The sequence below is a fragment of the Jatropha curcas genome, chromosome 1 (genome assembly GCF_041381405.1).
Source record: "Jatropha curcas cultivar XTBG-Jc1 chromosome 1, XTBG_Jcur_1.0, whole genome shotgun sequence".
Classification (NCBI taxonomy): Eukaryota; Viridiplantae; Streptophyta; class Magnoliopsida; order Malpighiales; family Euphorbiaceae; genus Jatropha; species Jatropha curcas.
In genome coordinates this window covers 33050678-33069576 of record NC_143151.1, presented here as the reverse complement: position 1 = coordinate 33069576, position 18899 = coordinate 33050678, and the positions used below count along the sequence as shown (strand labels likewise).

At 33.6% G+C, this 18899-nt stretch overlaps 4 protein-coding genes and 1 pseudogene across 4 annotated transcripts; 3 read left to right on the top strand and 2 right to left on the bottom strand.

Moving 5' to 3' along the window:
* The first annotated feature begins 183 nt into the window (after positions 1 to 183).
* On the top strand, positions 184 to 7943 carry BGAL17 (beta-galactosidase 17). The gene is made up of 19 exons (XM_012213578.4): positions 184 to 462; positions 558 to 662; positions 830 to 1025; positions 1124 to 1212; positions 1966 to 2046; positions 2273 to 2367; positions 3368 to 3438; positions 3779 to 3869; positions 3941 to 4058; positions 4142 to 4237; positions 4334 to 4382; positions 5048 to 5235; positions 5330 to 5401; positions 5587 to 5736; positions 6200 to 6250; positions 6651 to 6819; positions 6987 to 7132; positions 7256 to 7321; positions 7567 to 7943. The coding sequence occupies exons 1-19, from the start codon at positions 256 to 258 to the stop codon at positions 7669 to 7671; spliced, it is 2145 nt and encodes a 714-aa protein (XP_012068968.1). The 5' UTR covers positions 184 to 255; the 3' UTR covers positions 7672 to 7943.
* Positions 7944 to 8082: 139 nt separating this feature from the next.
* LOC110009223 (uncharacterized) lies at positions 8083 to 10252 on the bottom strand. Its single transcript, XM_089720261.1, has 2 exons — positions 10095 to 10252; positions 8083 to 8474 (listed from the first exon to the last, which is right to left on the bottom strand). The coding sequence occupies exon 2, from the start codon at positions 8460 to 8462 to the stop codon at positions 8268 to 8270; it is 195 nt and encodes a 64-aa protein (XP_089576387.1). The 5' UTR covers positions 8463 to 8474; positions 10095 to 10252; the 3' UTR covers positions 8083 to 8267.
* A 77-nt stretch (positions 10253 to 10329) lies between these two features.
* On the top strand, positions 10330 to 12913 carry MED9 (mediator of RNA polymerase II transcription subunit-like protein). The gene is made up of 6 exons (XM_089720258.1): positions 10330 to 10769; positions 10850 to 10912; positions 11033 to 11113; positions 11471 to 11529; positions 11611 to 11688; positions 12555 to 12913. Exons 1-5 carry the CDS (start codon positions 10467 to 10469, stop codon positions 11666 to 11668), a joined length of 564 nt encoding a protein of 187 aa, XP_089576384.1. The 5' UTR covers positions 10330 to 10466; the 3' UTR covers positions 11669 to 11688; positions 12555 to 12913.
* A 695-nt stretch (positions 12914 to 13608) lies between these two features.
* LBD22 (LOB domain-containing protein 22) lies at positions 13609 to 14794 on the top strand. Its single transcript, XM_089725670.1, has one exon. The coding sequence runs from the start codon at positions 13744 to 13746 to the stop codon at positions 14470 to 14472; it is 729 nt and encodes a 242-aa protein (XP_089581796.1). The 5' UTR covers positions 13609 to 13743; the 3' UTR covers positions 14473 to 14794.
* A 2639-nt stretch (positions 14795 to 17433) lies between these two features.
* Positions 17434 to 18671, bottom strand: LOC149499417 (putative protein phosphatase 2C 55 pseudogene; annotated as a pseudogene).
* Positions 18672 to 18899: the final 228 nt, after the last annotated feature.

The window sequence follows — 18899 nt, the reverse complement described above, 5'->3', positions numbered from 1 at the left end:
TCCCAATCAATAATAATAATAATAAAAAAAAACATTAAAATTATATTCATTATCTTTCCAAATAATTTTCCTTTCCTTTTGGCGCGACAAAGTTATTCTACAGTATAACAGGAAAAAAAGTTTCGCATGATCCACGTGTAAAAAACGTTTTTATGAACCTCCGTCAACCTCACCTAATACAGTTAGTAAGCAACACTTACATTTCCTGTGTCTGATGAGCTATTCAAAAGGGCAAAAACGATTTGAACAGAACCGATGATCAGAACTAAAAAGACTACTCTAATTACTAGAGCAACTTCAATGGCTAGAAAGAGAAGCTCTAAAACGATGACATTGTTTCTATTATTCGTCTCTTTAATCACGTTTGGACTCTTCGTTCCAGTCTTCGCTTCTCTCCCTTCTCTCTCCTCATCCTCCTTTCACCACTCTGATCGTTCCCATCGCCACGGAAAGTTCTTCAAAGTAACTCTCTCTCTTATCTATGAATGTTTAGAACTTTATTTTGTTTTTGACTATTTTTTTCCCTTAATTGGCGCGATGTTAACTCTTTTTACCAGGCCAATGCTCGAAGCTTTGAGATAGCAGATGATATGTTCTGGAAAGATGGGAAGCCTTTTCGGATAATTGGTGGTGATTTGCACTATTTTAGAATTCTTCCTCAGGTACTTCTAATTATATCTAATTGTTATCTGCAATTTGGTATTTTAAAGCTTTTAGTAGAAGATGCATCAATTGGACTTAGTTTTTCTTATTTTTCATACGATTAATCATTTTATTTTATTTTTCTGTTGTAATTTGGTAAACTGATGAGTTTATTTCTTTGATGAAGTATTGGGAAGATAGACTGTTGAGAGCGAAGGCCTTGGGCTTGAATACCATTCAAACTTATGTTCCCTGGAATTTGCATGAACCGCAACCTGGAAAGTTGGTTTTTGAGGGTATTGCTGATCTTGTTTCTTTTATCAAACTCTGCCAGAAGTTGGATTTCCTTGTTTTGCTTCGAGCTGGGCCTTATATATGTGCAGGTTAATATTAATTTTAAGATTTAGGGATTGTAGAATTTATTGTTTGTCTCTGTGGAGTCCATTTTCAAATATCAGTGCGATTGTTGTATTTGTTGCAGAGTGGGATTTAGGAGGTTTCCCTGCTTGGTTGCTAGCTATAGAACCTGCTCTCAAACTGAGGTCCTCTGATCCTGCTTATCTTCAATTGGTATGTTTTAGAGTGGTTTGTTGCTTGTGAGTTAGGAATATCTTGGCGCTATCAAATGGTGTGTAGTTTGATCTAGATCATAGTAAATCGGCCTGCTGAATGCTTCTTGTGATAATTGAGTTAGATAAAGTGCTGATCATTGAGCAGTTTTTAGGAGGAAAACCTTCTACAACTAGTCGTTTTCATCCTTTAGTTGCTATTTGCAAAGAGACTATGAATGATGATGATATATCCTTCTTTGCTTCACATATCTTCCTTTAATTTCCCCTTAACTTTTTTTTTTCCCCTCTTCAGACGTATGTTTAATTTCTTTTACTTTACATAAATTTGCCCATTAAGTAGTTAATTCTTGCCTACAATTGCTATAGTGACCTTTTTTTTTTTCTTTTTTTGAGATATAAAGGAAAATAAACTAAAATTGTCTGTTACTTTTGCACTGTCACGATGATATGTTTGTTCTGCCAGATATAAGATCCAAAACGTTTTGCTTTATGCTGAGGCAGTCTTCCTGTTGAATTTTCACTGGACATTGTAACTTAATAAGCTAATGCATATTTGTATGAACGTTGATGGAGGAAATGTATTGATTTCTTTTAGTTGGCTATATGAGAAAATCATTTATGAAATTGGTATATCCTCATTTCCGTCTCTTTTGCTTACCATAAAGAGATTCTTCATTTTGAAGATTCTTGGTCTGCGGTTTCAGTAATCTTTTTAAATTCTTCAATTAAATATGGACTTCAAATTTTGAAGGTTGACAGATGGTGGGGAATCCTATTACCAAAGGTAGCTCATCTTCTTTATGACAATGGAGGTCCTATAGTAATGGTTCAGGTATTTATTACTTTTTATTGGTGTCTCTTATATGATTTCCATAATGGGATTGTTGTACTATTTGGAAGTATATGCCCTAGATTCTCTCAAATTAAACTATTTTAAAGTCATTTTGAGTCCTTTATACTGAATTTGTTCAATTCATTGTCCATTGCTTGTGTACTTTTGCATATATGATATTAGTTGGTTTTCACCACTAAAATAGTAAAGAGGAATATGCTGTCAGATTGAAAACGAATATGGTTCATATGGGCATGACAAAGCTTATCTTCATCACCTAGTCAAATTGGCTCGAGAACATCTGGGGAAGAATATAATTTTGTAAGAGGTTCTATGCCTTTAAAATTACGTTGATGATGCCTTTACATAAGCCACTTTCATCAGTATATGCACCGTTAAACTTCTGTCTATATAACTTGCTTCTGTGTCGAAACGTTACTTTCCAATGACTTCAGCTTTGTTTCACTAACATATTTTATATTCTAAGTTGCGAGGTGCATTTGTAGAACATTTTTCTCTATATACAAACTCTCGAGAGTGTTTCCCTTACCAGTGCCTGAGTTGATCTTGTACATAACATGGCTGTGATTGTTATATGCTGCTAACGCACATATTGAATTATGAGTTTCTGCAATAGTAGAGCATCAGAATATAGGTTATATTGTTTATTTAAAATTATTGTAGAAGATAGATGATTGAATGAATCTAGGAATATGGGAGCATCAGAATATGGGTTATATTGTATATTTGAAATTACTGTAGATGATTGAGATAATCTGTCATGTGTAGTTCTGTTAGGGGACCAATCCATTTAAAAGGGGTGTCAGGAATGCGTTTGGAACTCTATGATATTTATACATCTTGTTAAAATAAGAGATAACGTCACCTAATTGTCCGTTACTTGATCTCAAAGTTGCATGTTTGTTCTTCATGGTATTACTTGAATAATACTTATTGCCGCCATCTGCCTGTGATCATAATTTGGCTTGCTACCATGCCTTGTAGTTTGCTTAGAGCCATGATTTCTTTCATAATGGAACTCAATAAAAGTTCTGTTTTTGTTTTTTGGTTATTTCTTTATTTCGTCATGTAAAACACTGTACGATATACTAGGTTTTAAATCATATTCTCTCATTTATTGGGATAATCATTATTTCGTACTCTCAACACATTATATGGTGTCTTCCACAGACATTTTCTATTATACATCACATTTATGAAAAGTTGTTCTGCCTCTTTCTCATCTCAAACTGACATTTGGCGTACATTATTTCGATTTTCAGTTATCATGGCTTCATGACTAGATCTTATTTATTCATAGGTATACTACTGATGGAGGTTCGAGAGAACTTCTTGAGAAAGGAACCATTCGTGGAGACGCTGTCTTTTCAGGTGAAATTTCTATATTTTCTTAGTGATTCTCTAAGAGAAAATGTATAAAGAAGCAAATATCTTATATTTTTAAGAGAAGTGACCTTTATATATAAATTTGATTTGTCTCTGTTCAGTTATTCACAAATTTGTTTGCTTTCTAATTTCTTTTTCTTCCCTGTTTCCAATGGATAGTGCATGCGCGTTTAGACAGTAAGGTATATGCAGGTCTATACCTGTAGTATCAGGTCTATTTCCCGTAAAGGATTATTGTTGATGTTATTTTTCTAGACGTTTATTGATCATTTTATTGAGATTCTCTCTTGGAGAGTATAACCTATTCTCAATCTCCAACACACAGCTGTTGATTTCTCCACTGGTGATGATCCTGAACCTATATTCAGGTTACAGAAGGAGTTCAATGCTCCAGGGAAATCTCCTCCGCTTTCTGCGTAAGTGCTTTTTTTAGGAGTATCGTAATCATTAGCCAGTGGTTCAATGCTCATGTGATTATTGTTTTCAGGGAATTCTATACAGGTTGGCTGACACACTGGGGGGAGGAGATTCAACAGACAAGTGCTGATTATACAGCGTCTGCCTTGGAAAAGATTTTTGCACAAAATGGTTCTGTTGTGCTTTATGTACGTTCTGAAGTTCATACTTTCTGCTGAACCAAAGCAATGGTGTATATGGTAATGCTACAATGGTTTGTCCTAATGATCAGATGGCACATGGTGGAACAAATTTTGGATTTTATAATGGAGCAAATACCAATTCTGATGGATCTGGTTACAAGGCTGATATCACTTCTTATGATTATGTGAGGACATTATTCACTTGTCTTTTTTGGATATCTGATGTTGCATTCATAGTATAATTTTTATGGACCAAACTGACGTGATATTTTTTTTTCTAGGATGCACCTATCAAGGAATCTGGTGATGTTGACAATGCAAAATTCAATGGTATCTTTTTTTCTTTGGTGATAAAGTCTGTTACTTAAAATTAGTTGTGTTGCTACCCTATCTTTCCCTTGTTAACTACATTGAGCTGAACTACTGATTTTGGTGCTTTAGAAATTAATATAGTTTTGTTGCTAGCTTACTGCCTAATAGCAATAACCTAGAGACTTGAGGACAGATCAAACAATATGTACCTATGGTTTTTCAATAATGTAATTTGCTAATTGTTGCCTGTTGGGTTATACAGCAAGCTTTTGTTTCATACTATTTGCTTACTTTTTGTGAAAGTCTGGCTCAATGATTTGCCATTTTTAAATTTTAAAAAATGCAGATTATTCACTGTCCATAAAATGTATAAAGCAAACATCTCAGAAGCATATCAGAGTTGTATATGTTATCCTACTAACAATTTGCGGCCTGACTGTCACTTATAGAATATTGTTACTGCCAAGCATGCCTTTAACGTGACGGAGTGTGTTACTAATGATCACCTACCACCAGTTTGCTGCACTTCTTCCTGTTTCCTTGGTTTCCACTGATACTTGTGTCAGATTTATTTGTTGATAATGGTTCTTTTAAATTTCTTGTTTAACATAGACTTATCTTTACTTGATGGTTCTCACTGATATAATTATCCTGCAAGTTTTATGAATGTGTACTTCTTTTAGCTCTGCAGAGGGTTATTGGGCATCATAGTGCAACATCTCTTCCCTCTGTTCCTCCAAACAATAAAAAGATAGGATATGGACCTATTCAATTACAAAAGACAGCGTATTTTTTTGATTTTCTCAATATGACTAATCCTGCTGATGTCATTGAATCCAGAAATCCAGTCTCAATGGAGTCTATGGGACAGGTGTTTTACATGTGTCTTCTCTCTTTAAGGACTATACCTATCCACACTGATCCAAGATCGCTTATTACATAAATTCTTTTTTATACATATCCAGATGTTCGGATTTTTAGTGTATGCTTCTGAATATGCTTCAAAGGATGATGGAAACATTCTGTCCATAGCAGAGGTAAAAACTATTCTTAGTGTACTAATCTGAATCTCTGATAGCTTCTTTATAGTTGTGAATTCTTATATATTTTTCTTTATTATGGCACTGCAACATTAGAACATCCCTGTGAAATGCATTCTCAGTTTATAATAATTCAGGAGATGCTTGATGCAATTTGACTTCTTTAATATCACATGTTCCAGGTGCATGACAGAGCTAAAGTGTTTGTGTTATGCACTTCTGATTATGAGGGCAGAAGGCCAACATATGTTGGTGCAATTGAAAGGTGGTCAAACAAAAAACTTTTCCTTCCTAACGACAAATGCGTCTCCAACATCAGCTTATTTGTTTTGGTACTTGTCAATCATCCCTGTAAAAATATTATTAACTTTTAATGGTGTCCTGGGCTTATTATTTCTGATTGTTTTACATTGACGCAGAAGAGGTAGTTCTGTTTATTTATTGCTTTACTTTGAGTTAATTTCTTGCATCTGTCTTAGGAGCATGTGCACTTCATTTGTCCATGCAGGGATACTTTTTTCTGCACGTCTGTTCTGGTCCATTTAATAGAATTTCTTTGAGACTATTCATGCACTTACAGACTTGAAGGCAATCATACAATTACTAAACTGAAAGCTTATATTTGATGGATCCAGGTTTCAGCATATGCCAAAACTAAAGGGTTCTGCAAAATAATTTTTGTTTTACATGATTAGTCCTTAATTTTGATGCCTGGAAATTTATACTGAAAATTATGCACGTTGTAATTTCTCTTTATTTATTTATTTATATGTCTTTATTTTTTTGTTCCTTCAGGTTGAAAACACGGGCCGTGTAAATTATGGACCATATATGTTTGATAGGAAGGTAAAAGCTTTTTCGCAAGAGCTTGGAAAGCTTCCTATCTGCAATTATTGATTACTTCCATGTACTGTGGTTATATTGCTGGTTTATTTTTAGTTGGTTCATACGCACTTTGGTGTTGTTTCTTGTGACGTGTATTTCTTTTTGTTATTTTCATTTAATGATGGTTTAAGTTGTGTGGTTGATACATATCCGATATTCCTATGTCAGCTGGAAAAAAAAAAAAAAGATGAAATATGATTTTTGGCTAAACAATTTGGTTATCCAAGGGTACCTGTCTGCTCTGCTTCCCATCTGAATCAGGATTCTTTCTCTATCTTCTTTATTTTCTTGGCATCTTCATATGATATTTTAACAGTCTAATAGATAATTTTTAACTGGTGTTTCTGACTCGATTTTGCAGGGCATTTTGTCTTCTGTTTATCTGGATGGAAAAATTTTGCATGGATGGAAAATAATTTCAATTCCTTTACACAACCTGAATGAGGTCCCAAAAGTCAATGTCATCGCTCAAGTTGCACATTTGGGACTTATTGCATCATCAGCTCTAAGGAAGTTGGATGACAACTCTGGTAGGTTTTTTTATGCATAAAATATGAGAATATCATCTATCATATTTTTATTTCATTGTTTCTCTAGCACCAACTCCAGTTGATTATGGCTGTGCAGTTACGTAACTGCTTGCTCCATTATGTGTAACTAGCTTATGTAACCAAGTCTTTGCTTTTTTTATTTTCAGAGAGTGTTTCTACAGAGCCAACATTCTATACTGCCCATTTCTCTGTTGAGAAAGCACATCAAGTTAAAGATACATTCTTATCATTCAGTGGTTGGGGTAAAGGGATTGCATATGTAAATGATTTTAACATTGGAAGATATTGGCCGGTAAAAATGATGCTTGCTCTCTGCTCTTTAATGAAATCCATTTTCACTTTATCGCGTGCCTTCTTAGTTTCATATTCTTGTCTATACATACTTTTTTCCTCTCTATAACCGGCTCCTTTGCAGTCTTTTGGACCACAATGCACTCTTTATGTACCTGCTCCAATCCTTCGGCACGGAGAAAATGTTCTGGTATGAGATACCCGAAACTCAATTATATCAATAATATAATGTTAAGGTTGAGTTTGATTTCTTGTAATTTATCTATATGTTGCTTTGATTTTCAAATTTCTTATATTAACTAAACTTCTTCCACTTTATTTTATGTCAGGAAAGCGATGGGTTGGTGTGAAATAATATTAGGATGTTTCTTCATTGCAACTTTTGTCAAGCTATTCTTTGAACATCGACTTAATGTTTACGTTTGTATTGAACAGGTCATACTTGAGTTAGAATCTGAACATCCGGAGCTTGTAATACATTCAGTTGATCGGCCAGACTTCACATGCGGTTCGAGTAGATTGAATGTTCATCAACTTTAGCCATACATTCTATACACAATCGTTGGAAAGTGAATAACATATTACATGCAGATAGCTGCGACAGTTGATCTCAACATCTGCAATTGTCCATGCATGTACATTGGCTTCATATTTGTTGTAGTATCCCGAACTTTTAATTTCCAAAAAAATTGTTTAACTGCAACTTGTTGGTCTTTTTACTTACGTGGAGAATATGAAGTCCCAAGTTCAATTTCTGAGCGTACGAGCTCTCACCGATTTGATAAATAAAAGAAGGGTTACTTTATTGTGTAGTTTCCAATACTCTTGTGGCCTGTCGGTTCCCTATGAATATATGTAAAGAAATTGCTTACCTCAGGTGGCACGTGAGTTGCATATGAAATTGTCCCCATTTTTTATATAAATCTATCCCCCAAAACAGCATAACCATAATTTATCAAAGAAAGCAAATCAAAATCTTTAGTTTCTTTTATTTTCTAGCTGTAAAACATCCATTCTTGATCAAGGTTACAGTACAAACATAGCCATTCTTCTCCCAACATGCCCATTGGGAATTTGCCAACTATTCTACATGGTAAAAAATTTTACCACCTGGTACAAAAATTAATTAAAAAACATTATTTTGAAGGAGAAGCATCTCTTGGATCTTGTTTTGATCCTGACATAGCAGCACTAGCTGCTATTGTCATGGCAGTCGCGGCAGCCCCCAGCTTTGCACCACCAGCAGCCTTCATTACACCAGCTACTTTTGCGAATACAGCTAGACCTCCAACAAGCATAGCCCTTAAAACGACTGTTGGTTTTACGGTCATTTCTTAAAAGACCTGCATGATTCATTTTCAAATAAATTTGTTCAGACAAAAACTTATATAACTTGATCAACAATTCCAAATAAGAGGCCCCATTTCCTTGCAACCAAAATGGAATTAAATGGTAAGCTGGATTTGAAAACTCAGATGTACTGCAATTAGACAATCAAAAGACACGAAAAGAAAAATATAAGTCATACATCACACAAAGAGGCCCCTTTATTATCTCCAACATCATCTAAAGGCCTATTACATTCCCATCTACTTGCAGGAAAATATTATGAAGCCTCAGCAGTTTCCTAACATATAAAACTGAAAATAGTATCTTTAATAGGTGTAGCAATGTCTGAGTAATGTCTTAGTGGCATCTTGTCCTGAAAAGAAAGACAATGATTCAATCCACCACTGAAGTCATAATTCAGAATTAGTTTTCCACATCCTAGGAGGTAGAATTCTTTCCCTTTCCAAATCTTTGCTTTACTCAGTCCATAGCTCTATTCTATTCTACAACTATAAGTCAGTGTTTCATTTCCCTACCTTTGAAGGGCTACAGCTAAGTAATTCCTCAAGCAACAACATTCTAATACATCATCATTAATTTTCCTCTTAACTTGAAGTTCTGTCCTAAAGCACTCTGCCAAACTTGAGAAAAGAAATCAGACTGCCCAATCGGAAGCATGCACAAAAAGTGGGGGGAGGGAGTTCAAGTCGTTGTTCTTTTATTGCCCTTCCCCTTCCCCTGAAACCAGGCTAGCTATGCTCTTGTTTGCATAAAACACCACAATGTTCTAAAGCACATAAATCTATACATACACATGAATGAAGCACCAACAACCTTTAAGGAAAGAAAGAAAACATGAATGGAGAGAGATGGAGAGCAAAAGTTTCTCACAATAGAAGTTGTCTCTCTAGTAGATATAAATAACGCAGGAAGTTTTTCACAAGCTTACAGGTCTCATGTTTAATCATATCCCAACCCACCCACCCATATGAGTTCTTAATAGCCATCTTCCAAATTCATTTCCTTTCTCAGTATAAAAATAGATCATATCCAAATTGTCGTCTGCCACCTCACCTCTTGAAGTATAGCAATTTAAGGCATTTTATTAACCAACATTTTCAAATAGCATTCACTGCTTTCCAAAGTGCAAAACAATCCTTGCAACTAACTGAACAATTGAATATTGTTATAGCATACGCATCCTTACTGCAGATTGAATCGGTTAACAAGACAGCAACCTTTGCATTTTTACATTTAACGCATAAAAAACCATACAAAATGCTTACATGAGACACAAAATTAAAAGAATCTGTAATTGTAATATCTTTGAACTTTTAATGAAGAACTATACATTCTCTCCGCTACATATCCTATAAATCGATTCTATAAATGATAAATAAATACTGGTATGACAAATTATTCGCTCGCACTTTTCACTACCTAACATTAACCTTAGGGCAGGATTCTCATAAACACTCAACAAGGATCTAAATTAAGCGACTTGCTAACAAATTACAGCCAAATCACAAAGTACCAAGATTATATTTCAGCTTCAACATTCAATTATCACATTAAAACTTTCCATTTCAAAACATCTCATATAGGAACAAAGAGTTGGAAGAGAGAGAAAGAACCTAAGTTTCGAAATTGATGATGTCGTTTCGCTGAAGAATATGAAGAGGAAATGAAAGAGAAATAGTGATATTTAAAGCAAGCCCCTTTCTTGTTCCTCTCTGTTTAAGCTACAAATAAGCTCCTGCATTTGTTTGTGTCAATGGTCACTGTTCTTCTCTTATACGAAGCCAAGGATATACTTTTTGTATTTGAGAATATATCCGTGTGAAGCGGCATGTCGTTTTTTGATAGAAAAATATGTTTGAGTTGAGGTGAGATTAAAACGATAGCGTTTTCTACCTTCGTCCTGCTATTATTAGCATTAGCAATGGCAAAGATCCAATTTTTCCGTGATCACTGAGCTTCAACGTTATACACAAACAGAAAGAGCGATGGATCATCCATATACAGGAGGCAGCTGGACAATGATCCCCAACGTGCCATCCCACAGTAACTCCCCTGCTCACTCGAACCAAGACCAGTTTTACCTCCATCAACAACAATCGCAGCAGCAGCAACAACAACCACAATTTAATCAATTTCAACAGCAGCAGCAATTTCAACAACAACAACAACAACAACAACAACAATTTCAGCAGCAGCAACAGCAACAGCAACAGCGTTTAATTCAACAGCAGCCGCCGCAGCAGAATCAGCACCACCAGTCGCTCGCCTCCCACTTCCACCTCTTACACGTAATAATCCCTGGGTCAAAAACCCTATTTTGAAATGCTTTTAAAAATTGAAAATTGAAGAAAGAATATTTATATTGCAGCTGGTCGAGAATTTAGCTGAAGTTATCGAGAACGGAACTCGGGATCAACACTCCGATGCTTTGGTTTCTTTTCTTCTTCTTCTTCTTCTTTTTTTATTCTTCTTTTTTAAGTATGGGGTTTGCTTATTTTATGAGAAACTAATTGGTTTTGTTTTTTGGGCGTTTGATTAATTGTTTGTAAAGGTTAATGAGTTGAACAATCACTTTGAGAAGTGTCAGCAGCTTTTGAATTCAATATCCAGCTCCATTAATTCAAAATCTATGGTAATTGCCCAGCACCTATTTTCTCATCATTTCAACAAGTTGTTATAGTATATAATTTTAAACTACATTCTGTTTATTTATATTCCATTCTGAGCATCTTTTGTACATGGTAATGTTTATTGGTTTAGTATGAAGATGGTATACATGATATTGGGGGCATGAATTTAAAGAAAAATTAAATGCTTTAGTGTTTCTTCTCTTATTGTCTATCTATCACTTCTGAAAATATGTTGCAATTTACTTTTGATTGATTGTCTGGTTCAGTTTGACAAGTTTATAACCAAATTCATTTTGATGGTTGAGAAGAGCTTAAACTGATTTTCAATTTCTATGCCCCTTTTAATATATTGGATGCAGACGGTTGAGGGACAAAAGAGAAAGTTGGAAGAAAGTGAGCAGTTGCTAAATCAACGGAGGTTTGTTATACTTTTTGTTAAGAATTTTACTTTGCTTTTTTCCAATTTCCAGTTTGTAGATTAATTTTATCCTAATAACAGAGACCTGATGGCCAAGTACAGAAACTCTGTTGAAGAGCTTATCAAGTCTGAGCCATGACTGCTTGACACTAGGCACGGGTAAGAAATCCACAAATAAAACACCAACTCTAGTATAAGCTTAATACCATCTGAGTGAAATTAAATTAAATTAATTGGAAAGTCGCAGTTAAAATCGAGGATCACACAAAAGGTTGCAGATAAAATCTCCTTATTATTTGGATTTTTATCCTTGTTACAGTGCTATTGTACTTCTGGACGTGTTTCTCAAGCTCATACCCCTTTTTATTTTACTATTATCTTGTGCAGAGCCACAGAAGCAATAACAGTTGTTAGGGATCTGTCAAGTAGTATTGCCTTATTGTTTCACTACTAAGTTTTTCACTAAGCCATGCCTTGTTTCAAAATTTTTGTTTATTCTCATATCTATAAGACAATGATAACTATTCAAAATCTTCGAATTGTTTATTTCATATAATCTGCATAATTTGTCATTTAGGTGCTGTTGCATGTTGGAACTCTTTTATGGTCTGTTAATATAAACTTCTGTCTTCCAGTAGTGCATTTAAAAAAAAAAAAAAAGGAGAGAGAGAGAGAGAGAGAGAGAGAGAGAGAGAGAGAGAGAGAGCTGGGACTGCATTTGGCTGTTAAAGAGATCGAGCTTCAATCAAGTCATAGAAAAGAATCGGAAATTCCAATAACATGTGTTCCTAGAAATTGCTGTAACCTGTTTCAAGCAACCAAAAACAGTGGGATTAACATTTGGATTTTGAACTGTTGACTAAGCAATTTTCTGGAGATAGATCAAGCATATGTTTCCCTTGAATGATATCTGATATGCTTGTAGCTGATTTTAAAACATCAAGCATTTTGTTAAAACATAAGTTACTTTTAAATGAGAAGTTCCAAGCTGTTTCTGACCATCATTTTGGTTTTGTTAATTTCAGGTCTATTTGCAGCTGAGAATTCTATCCAGTTTTGCATTTTTCTGCATGGAAAGCCAGAGGTTCTGTCACTTTATATGCTTTGATCTAGAAGGAAACTCAAATTTTTCCTCCTTAGAGCAATGAGCCTATATATCATTTCATCATGGGTAGAACTTTTGGTCCTCTTGGAGCTGGAATCATATATCAGAGTCCTCAACTGTTCAATCGGCAATATTAGCGAGAAATGTGTAATTCAGAATTCAGAAATTCTTTTGTAATTGTTGGTTTTTGTTTAAGAATTCAATTAATTGTATTTGTAATTTCCAATGTATGGACTTTTTTATCTTATGCATTAATTTATCCTGAAATTTAATTTCAAACATTTCTTCACGGTGCAAAATAGGCGGAAATTCCCTTCTGTCTAGAAAGTAGACATTATCTGAATACAAATCGTTGCAGATAGTACCATGAGGTCTGAAGGATGGAACCACCATGACCACAAATTGATAATACATCTCACCTCAGGGTCAGGGACAACTAAGGAATTACAACTTCTTGGCTTTAATTGCTCTGGAATTCACCAAGCTGTGCATGTGCATGAAATGAAGCCATAAAGAACACAAATTTGAGAAATTAAGTTAAAGGAAACAGTATAATATTAATAACTGTAAGAAATCCCAATAACCCTGCTTTTAGTTCTTTCAGATTTTGAACAAATGTCTTTTTTCTTTTATATATATATATATACACACACACACACACACACACACAGAGGGATAACCCTTTACAAGGCTATTCTATTTTTAGTGGAAAATTTCAATAAACAGAATTTTAAACGCCTAATCCAAGATTATATAATTAATCTTCCTCAAAGAAAAAAAAAAAAAAAAGCTATATAATTAATTAATTAATTTTCTTATAACTGGACATATAAATATAATTGTCCAAAAATATCATTATTCATAACTGAATCTGTTATTTTGTCTTAGAACATATAAGTCTGTCTCTTCCCCCTCATTTCTCTCCATCTTCCATTTTCTTTCGCTTTCTTGACATAGAGAAAACAAAGGATCTGCAACCACCAAACCATTGAACAAAATTAAAAAAAAAAAAAAAAAAAAAAACAAAAAAGCGAAAACAAGACCTTCCCCGCCGGCAACGCAACCGATATCTCACCATCAACAAAAGCTAGCAAACACCAATAGGCAATATGAGCATTCCAAGAATTGGCAATGGCACAACCCAAGCCTGTGCTGCCTGCAAATACCAGCGTAGGAAATGCGCTCCTGACTGTATTCTCGCGCCTTATTTCCCTCATGATCGCCAAAGACAATTTCTCAACGCTCATAAATTGTTTGGCGTAAGCAACATAACCAAGATTATCAAAAACCTTAACCAACCAGAGAAAGACGAAGCAATGAGAACTATCATTTTTCAATCTGATGTTCGTGCTAATGATCCTGTCGGTGGTTGTTATAGAATCATTCGCGAACTCCAACGTCAAATTGAATATCATAAAGCTGAACTTGATCTTGTTCTTCATCAACTTGCCATTTGTCGCGCTCAACAGCAAAACCATTTTCAAATCCTAGACGGAGATGATTCAACTAATCTTAGCGGCTGTGACATTGTTAATGCAGATTCTTTAGATATTTATGATCCTGTAATTCAATATCATGAGTTTCCACAAGACCAGCAAGATCAAGAATATAATAATGTGGTTCAAGAAAATAATCAAGAAAATGTTAATGCTTTAGGTATTCATCATCAAGGTTCTACTTGTTCGCCCTCTTCTTTGCATCTTAATAACGAGCAGCCATTTGTTGATGAATGTGATGATATGAAGCGTCTTCTTGATATAAATGATGTCAAGTTTGAGCCTGAAGACTTAGTTGAAAGGAAGTTCGTACCTTCTGCACAGTTGGTTATATCATCATGATGATTCTTGTTTTGATCTTACATGCAAAAACAAGGGATTTGTTCTGTTAAGGTTGGTTTGTTTGTTTTGGTTAACACATTCTTGGAGATTTGGGTACTTAATTTGAGTTTTGACAAGGCAAATGATTAAGCTTTAATTAACTTCTATGTATCTAGTTCCTAAGCATAAAAAAACAGGCCTAAACAGAAGTTGTAATCATTAGTTGATTAATTAGCATGTTGGAATTTGGATTATGCAATTCAATGAATCATTAATTACTGGTATTTAGCTAATAGTTTTCGTAAAAAAAATTAATAGATTACATTTATTTATTGTATGTCGACATAGTTAAAAGACTGATAGAAGATTATAATGTATATTTCTTAAAAATGCCATCTTTCATTAAACTAAATAGAAAATAAAAAGACAGTAGATTTATAAAATTCCAATTCACCAAAACAAAATTTACAAATTCTGGCAAATTTTTTTTTTTTTTTTGGCATAGCAACAAAGATTAATGAAAAGTAATGTAATTTCTAACTATTGTCTTGATTAAACTTTTCCCTATTTTCCGTAGATGAGAGGGAATTTTTCCTTTATGAATATTGAAAATCAATTGCAACCGTTTATTTTCAGTTTTTCTTTTTTTGAATGGAACTATTTATTTTTCTAATTAATATATATGTATATATCCTTCCTAGGAATATTGGCGTGGATTAGTGTTTCGGTCTGAAGAATTCGTACAAATCAATTAATAATGGTGGTTTATATAAATTTAAATCAATCCAAATTATAAGTATTCAAATTATCAATTAAATCTATCTATATAAATATATAAAAATAAAATCTTAAAATCTAACATCTATAAATAGAGAGTTTTGAAATGCTGATTTGGCGAGGAAAAAATATATGAGTGTAGGCTTTATAATTAAAAAAATATTTCTTATCCATTAATTATGATAATTTATTATGCTAATTAAATTTTTAGTTTATAACTTGAGAATTCTCAAGATACTAAATTTTGCAATTAAAGCTTTGAATAATCCATTTAATTAGGATAATAATATTTTCAGATTGAAAGGCTACTTTTCATGAGCAATTAAAGCTTTGAATAATCCATTTAATTATGAACTAATAATATGGTATCTAATTTTTTTCTCTCTTGCTTCATCTTTTTTTAAATCGTTTTATGGAACCTTTTGATCTTTTTTTAATATTTAACTATCATATGAATGTTGACAATTTCCATTGATATTAGGCTATTTGCACATTCCTCACTTCGTTTATATTTTTTTGCTCATGTTTGGATATAAATTTATTCACTAATCATGGTTCTTTATATTATATTTTTCTTGAAATTGATTAAGATATTAATATTACCGACGTTTTATTACTCTGACGTATGCATAATTTATGTGTTTTATGTTTTTTTGATTGTCATTTATAAGAGGTAACTAAGTGAATAATTTTATTATTAATAAGTAGGGTTTTTTTATGAAGAAGAACTGAGAGGGTGTATATATTGATTTGAGTTTTCTGATTGCGTTCTTTTAAGTCATGCCAATGAAGCACGTCGTTTTCAACTTTTTCAAGTATAACCGTCGGATCAAGTATCAATACTAATTCTATAGTGTCCAACCGTTGGATCAAATATGGATAATTTTATAGTCCAAAATTAACGCCGTAAAATTGGCACTATTATAATATAACTATACAAAAATAACAACTTTTTAAATTTTATAGTGATAAAATATGTTTTTTACAATAAATAATCGATTACATTAGAATTATTTGGCTTTTTGATAGTAATCTAATCCCTTCCTTGCATTAAAAATGTCACAGTTTTAATTTTTGTTTCATTTTATATCATATTTTTCGTGAAATTGATTAAGATATTAATATTACAAACATTTTATTACTCTAATGTATGCATAATTTATGTGTTTTATATTTTTTTTTACTGTCGTTTATAAGAGGTAACTAAGTTAATAATTTTACACAAAATTTCTGAAAAATTTTCTATTTAAGACAATAAAAGGTATAATTTTACTAGTTTATGAATATGATTTGGTTCATTGCTATAGAAAGAAAATAATAGAAAAATAACTTCACATTAGTAAACATTTTATGAATAGAAAAACACTTGTCGACTTAATTAGTAATATGTATAAGTATACATTAAATATTTGTTATCATAAATATATATAAACTTAAATTATTTAATTAATTAAATATATTAAAACCCCAAACAATTAATAATCAACTGCATCTCGTCAACTTTCTAAATTTCATCCAACATATTATTTGTTTATTTATTTATTAGAAATAGAAATATTATTAATATGAAACCAGGAAAAACTTAAGAAAATGGATGCATTCTAATCCCAAGACAACAGACTTTCCCCTTACACCCATCCTAGGCATCCATGATGTTAAGTGAAAAAACCTGGTAAGCTACATCATTAAGCAGAAAATTACAAGAAAAAAAAAAGTATAGCTAAACAATGAACTACCATATTGGATGATGAATTCTCCTGAATTAAAAGCTTGAAGCACTCCTTGATCATCAGTTTGAACATCAACATACGTAATCCCTTCCATGCAAACCCAAACAAGAGTTCCAAAAATGCAATAGCTTCAGCCACTTTAGGAATGAAGCAACCCAGCATAGCTCCAGATTTAAATCTACCAATTTGAACATTTATTGATCATGCACAGCAATTGAAAAATAAAATTCACTTGAACCAGTCAAAAATTGAAAAAAGCAAAAGCTAGCATGTTCATGTTCTAATCTATGTTACCTGATCAACATCTTGCAGAATCCTCCCATGTATCTACCTCCAGCAGCATATTTATTTGAGAGCAATGTGCAATTCCCTGTTGTTTCCTGCAAATTGAGACTAAACATATCAATGTGGTCTTTCCAAATGAGTAATATTCAAATCACCTTTATATATAATATATCCATTAATCACCTTACCTTTATCAGATACCACAAACCAGCACAAATGCCTCAGCACTCATCTCCATTCCTCTCATACTCATCACACCAAACTACTCCATTGTTTCCTCAAGCTAATCTGAACGTGCGTGACTTGACATAAGCAATGTCCATCTTACAAGATTTGGTCCCAAAAACCTTCAGATTGCATCCTTGTGAAAATCTCCAGTGTAATCACAGTTGAATGAATAAGCCGTAAACATTACATTCCATGAAATACAGTTTCTAACACCCATTCTGTCGAACACATTCTGGATCACTCAATTTGACAAACAATGGCCGTAATATCATCATATTTGCCTCCAGTATGCAAGTATCCAGCCCTCTGAGCATCTCTAGCAAAAGGAGAATGATAATCTTCATCAATAGAATTAAACAAAGCACAATCTCCAATTGCCCAAGCTAAGTCCTCTACAGACGTTTCATTATCCCCATCAGTTTGCTCCAAGATTTTTATTATTTCATATGGGTAAATATTATCAAGCAACCCATCACTTCCTACAACAACAATATCTCCAGCTTGTACACCAATTTTTTCCTCATAAGCAATACAAGGCATATCGCTACTGCAAGTCCCTAATTGGTACGGACGATTAAACTCGTGTTGCTGCACTGGAGATTTGTAAATATATTTTTTGTCCCTAAATAGCATAAACCCACTGTCTCCAAGATTGACATAATGCAAGCAATTATTAGTACTGAGAGTAATAATACAGGCGGTTGAGGAACCTTGAACACTGGTGTTTAAATAGGCTTCTTCTAGAACTCTTCCTGGATTTACGCTTCCTTTGTGTTCATGTTGAAGAGCAATAGCAGAATTTGCCATGAGTTGGCGAGCGTATTCACCGGCATCGATTCCTTTTCTTTCCCAACCGCCAACGCCATCCGCGACACCGATGGTTTGCTTTTCTTTGCAAATGAAATGAGAGTCTTCTCCTTCTGGCCTTTCTTGGTTGTCTTTCGCTATGTAAAAGGCTCCGGCATTCATCCTCAGTCTCTTCTTGGGTTTCTTGTGAAAATACGCATCTGCAGTATCTGACTGGGTAACAATTGTGAGCTCTAGTCTCCCTTCCACCCTGCGTCGCTTTACCACCGTCATTACAGGAAAGAAAAGAACAAACAGAATCGAAAGAATTACTAGGGATTTTGATGACGAAGGAATGAGTTTACAATGGAAAGATAATAAGTAGGGTTTTTTTACGAAGGAGAACTGAGAGAGTGTATATATTGATTTGAGTTTTACTATTGCGCATTCTTTTAAGTCATGCCAATGAAGTCTTTTTCAACATTTTCAAGTATAACCGACGGATCAAGTATCGGTAATAATCCTATAGTGTCCAACCGTTGGATCAATTATGGATAATCCTACAGTCCAAAATTAACACCGTAAAATTAGCACTATTATAATATAACTATACAAAAATAACTACTTTTTAAATTATTATAG